At 47.9% G+C, this 4,354-nt stretch overlaps 1 protein-coding gene across 1 annotated transcript; it reads right to left on the bottom strand.

Annotated features, from left to right (window-relative positions):
* Positions 1-224: 224 nt before the first annotated feature.
* On the bottom strand, positions 225-1,160 carry LOC142391794 (uncharacterized). The gene is made up of 2 exons (XM_075477867.1): positions 919-1,160; positions 225-835 (listed from the first exon to the last, which is right to left on the bottom strand). Exons 1-2 carry the CDS (start codon positions 960-962, stop codon positions 250-252), a joined length of 630 nt encoding a protein of 209 aa, XP_075333982.1. The 5' UTR covers positions 963-1,160; the 3' UTR covers positions 225-249.
* Positions 1,161-4,354: the final 3,194 nt, after the last annotated feature.

The raw sequence follows: 4,354 nt of genomic DNA, 5'->3' as shown, positions 1-4,354 counted from the left end.
TTTGGTACAATCAGATCTAATGTAGATGAACAAAATGTAAAAACAACAAATATTTAAGAATCAAGAAGAATAAAGAGTCTTTATTGCCATTATACAAGATAATGAAATCTCCTTCAGACTCACGGTTAAAAGGCACACTTTGAAGTGAAACTATACACACAAGTAAAACAACTGTACACTAAGTAAAAAAAACTGTACAGAAAAAATATATACATACTATAGCACACAATATTTACAAGAGAAACAGATTTATTTTGCTGGCCTCTGTTCTGCCAGCCACTCTTCCAGAGTTTTGCCGTTCGAGGCACGTGAACAAAATGTCTTATTGCCGTGACGACTGTGCCCGAACTCTTTTGTTTTGGGGTGCCCACACTGGCTGCAGGTGTTGTAGCCGATTCCTCTGACGTATTTCCTTTTCTGGACTCCACTCTCCTCCTCAAGAGCCCGCCGGCGCTTGTTCCTCTCTGTGAACCGGGACACAGGAGCAGCAGGGGGCAGAATAGGAGGAGCTGGGCCTGCACTGGGTGTTGAGGCACCAGGCGCTGTCAGCATTATGAACTGCACGGGCTGTGCAGTGTCTGGTGCCGTGGAGGTGGGTAAAATTGATTGCACCCTGGTGGCAGCAGCGGGCCGTCGGCCTGGCCGCAGAACAGGAGCCTGTCCTTCCAGATTTGGAGGGAGGACAAACTCATGCCTGGGGCCAGATGTGGAGGGAAGGAGCCCCAGCTTCTCCTTGGGTGGTGGAAGCTGGTCGGGTGCCAGAGGAATCGGGTTGGTTGCAGTCATTCCCTGAGAAAGGACACTCTTCTCCTGGCTCTTCTGTCGTCGTTGAAACCTGAGAGAAGACCAGTTTTGTTAGATATGTATTCATTAGAGAACTCTTCAGTCAATTTGAGGTGAATAATGTGCCTGACCTACCATTGAATGAGTGTCCTCTGATTTAGCTCAAAGAGCTGGATCATGGTCTCAGCCAGAACCCGCGGACTGTTGAGCACTAGGTCCCGGATGTGGTGGTAGTCGCTGAGTATCTTGGTCCATCTCCAGCCTTCTTGGTGGTGGTCTTGTGCAAAGTGCACAGCCGTGTGCACATTGCCTCCACCAAGCGGCTGGTGCTGGGCCACTGTGCTGGCCCCCCAGGATGTCCAATCAAGCAGCGCTTGACACTCTCCACACCCTGCGTGACTCCAGACCGCTTAGGAGCCTTAAAACGGCCACTTGTCAGTCTGGGCTGATGACGAGGCTGGTAGTTGACCCGCTCTTTGTCGCCTTCAGGGAGAGCTGTCCACAGCTGGATGACCTGGGTCACCTGCAGTTCAGTGAGGTAAGAAGCCTCACGGAGACCCACCAGGTAACTCGCCAGATCCTGGACCTTGTCCCACCCAGCGATCCCATCTGGTCCGAAGACTGCTCCCTAATAAATGAATTGATTAATAGTAATATATATGAAATAAAATGTCATTAGATTGAAATAGCCAGTAATGTGTCTTACCTGAGAAGTGTCAGGAAGCGCTGAAGGGCCAGCGACAGCATGTTGTCCCCCGATGACGTGGACGGCAGGTCAGCAGGTGATGGAGGGGCCTGAGGTGGTGAGGCCTGAGGACTCGTCATCAGCGATGAGGGCCTGTTCTCCAGATCACGGGAGAGGTCATCCTCGTGGAGCTCAGGAACGGTGATGTCGTTGAAGGTCTCCTCTTCAAACCCCTCATCCCGTACGTCCTCATCGCTGACTGCCTCCACCAGCCTGTCCTCCTCCTCTGGGCTCTGGAGCACAGGAGTCAGTGTGTTGCCGGTCTGGCTGTACAAGTACTCCATTCCCAGCAACTCACCTACAAAAACAACACATAAAACAGAAATTCTGTATTGTGAAGAAAAATATATTAAAACACAGATGTTTTCCACAAAATAATACTTTTTAGTGTTGTCACTAAACCTTCTCACAATATGTGTGTCATATGCCACACCTGTATTTAGCTGTGCTTCACATTGCTCTGCAGCAAATACCAGTTCCTCATCATCAACCTCAGAAGTGCCTGGAGAACAAATGTTTAAACCATCAGGCCTGCTGCTAACAACACACAGAGACAAATGTACACAGGATGGTGCGTACTTACCAGAGGGGAAAAGCTGCCGTTGGGCCAAGTGTCCGGTCAGGGCTTTTGGTGGTGGTAAGGGGCACTGTGGTGCTGGAGCTGCAAAAAGTGGAGGGTCTGTGTTTTACAAGTCTGTAAAATGTTAAAGCTACACATGTAGAACTGATGGAGGGAAAATTCAAACTGCTACTCACAGGGTTTGGCTGGTGATGTCAGCTTTTTTGCCAGCTGTGAGGGAGACAAATGTTTGCTCCGTGCCAGCAGCGCTTTCACAGTGGCAGTTTTCCATGGGCCAGTTTGGATTCCAGAGGAGGTGGAGGCTGCAGGTGGAGGTGCAGGGGAGGTGGAGGCTGCAGGTGGTGCAGAGGAAGTGGAGGCTGCAGGTGGTGCAGGGGAAGTGGAGGCTGCAGGTGGAGCTGCAGAGGAAGTGGAGGCTGCAGGTGGTGCAGGGGAAGTGGAGGCTGCAGGTGGAGCTGCAGAGGAAGTGGAGGCAGGTGTCTGTCTCTTCAAGACATATGCCTTGAACACGGCCATGTTGGTGTTGGGCCGGGCATCTGCTCTCAGCAGGTACTTAATGAGGGCCTGGGCCTCCCTGCTCTGGTCCTCATAAACCTCCTTCATGAAGCGGCCCTTAAAACCTCCAAACTCCACCATCAAACAGCCCGAGTCTCCAGTTTCCCGTGCTCTTGCCTGCATGCCCTGCTTCTTCCTATACTTCTCCAGCTCCTCTGTCATCTCTCTGACTTGGGAAGTGTACTGCAGGAACAGCTGTTTATTTTGGGAAAGAGGGGTTTCTTGTGCTCTTTCATTTGAAATACTATGCAATAAATATATTGCATAGCCAAGACTGTTCTCCAGGAGCCATCTAAATCTCTGGCCTTGGTACATACCAAACTGAAGCTGGCAGTGAGCCAGTACTAAAAAGTCATCAGTTTGGTCTCCACCATGGCCAGTGACAAAGCTGCTGGCCTCTGCCAGCACCTCCTCTTTTGGTTTAGCTCTTCCAGACCTGACACTGCCAAAGCTCTTTGCCTCCTCCGACGGCACCATGAGCAGTCTGGTTGAACTGGCTGACTGGCAGCGAAAAACTGGATACGCATACATTCTGTGAATGAAAATTTTGAAAAAATGTGTAAATTCAACTGTAACAGAGGCTGCCCCCCTCACTCATTAAACAAACAAACAAACACAGAGCAGCTGCACACAGAGCTTCCCATACATGCCACGCCCCTATTCAACACCCTCGCACCTGCTGTAACACAGAGGTGTGACAAATAGCAGGGGGTGCAGCCAGAGCTTCTGTCCCAGGCTGAATTTATTAAGGTTATTTATTTTCCTTTCTATCAGAACTAAATTCAGCAAATCAGATCCGTGGATTAACGCCACATTGACGTCACGCCAACCCCTCAGAACAATGTAAAATGTCATTAGGCTAACTTTCAATACATACATACAGTATATCTGTCCATATGGGTTTTAATACATGCAGCATAACATCATCAAGGTCTAGGATGATTGCTGTGATGTTTATTAGCTGTACTCTGTAACTGTAATGCTAACACTTATTCGCGTTGTATGGTAGCATGACAGCTACGTTTTACTTCTATTAGTTTGTTGACCTATCGAGCTACATTTTTAAAAACAGAACTGTCTCCTGGCACTACTCCATCTATCTATCCATCCATCCATCCATCCATTCATCCATCCATCCATTCATCCGTTTTCCAACTATCATAAAACAGCGCGGCTTCGCTCATCATTCACACACTCACATATCAGGCGATATTTTTAACTTTTTATATTTTGCATTTTATACTACGTTTAGCGACACCCTTTGCTATTTATTTACCCTAGAAAAGCTTACTTTGGCGAAATTGACGGAACAGTCTCTTGCGGCAGTCAGGTTCGAATCCCGCGGTGGCGAATTCAGTTTTCCCCTCGATTTGAGTTTTTGAATCTCACAGTGGCAAAGTTGTCTCTACCCCACATACTCACTGTCTGTCTCCCTTCCAATGAACATTTTACCGTTTTCTATTTTTTTAATTCCTTTACCATGTCGCTGTTATTTTGGCTACAATTTCACAGGAATGTGCAGCAATGCTGACAGCTATTTTGATCTGTAGATGGCGCAACACAATCAGTTTTACGGCAGAGCCTTCAGTAAGACAACAGTTTTACTGTCCATTGCCCCAATGGAACGAAGACGTTGCAAAACATGTCGATAATTATCAAAAACTGTTTATGAATGATAAAAAAGTGCAATA

This window comes from Odontesthes bonariensis, chromosome 2 (assembly GCF_027942865.1).
Source record: "Odontesthes bonariensis isolate fOdoBon6 chromosome 2, fOdoBon6.hap1, whole genome shotgun sequence".
Classification (NCBI taxonomy): domain Eukaryota; kingdom Metazoa; phylum Chordata; class Actinopteri; order Atheriniformes; family Atherinopsidae; genus Odontesthes; species Odontesthes bonariensis.
The sequence above is the reverse complement of the archived record's forward strand: the minus strand, read 5'-3'. Positions and strand labels throughout refer to the sequence as shown.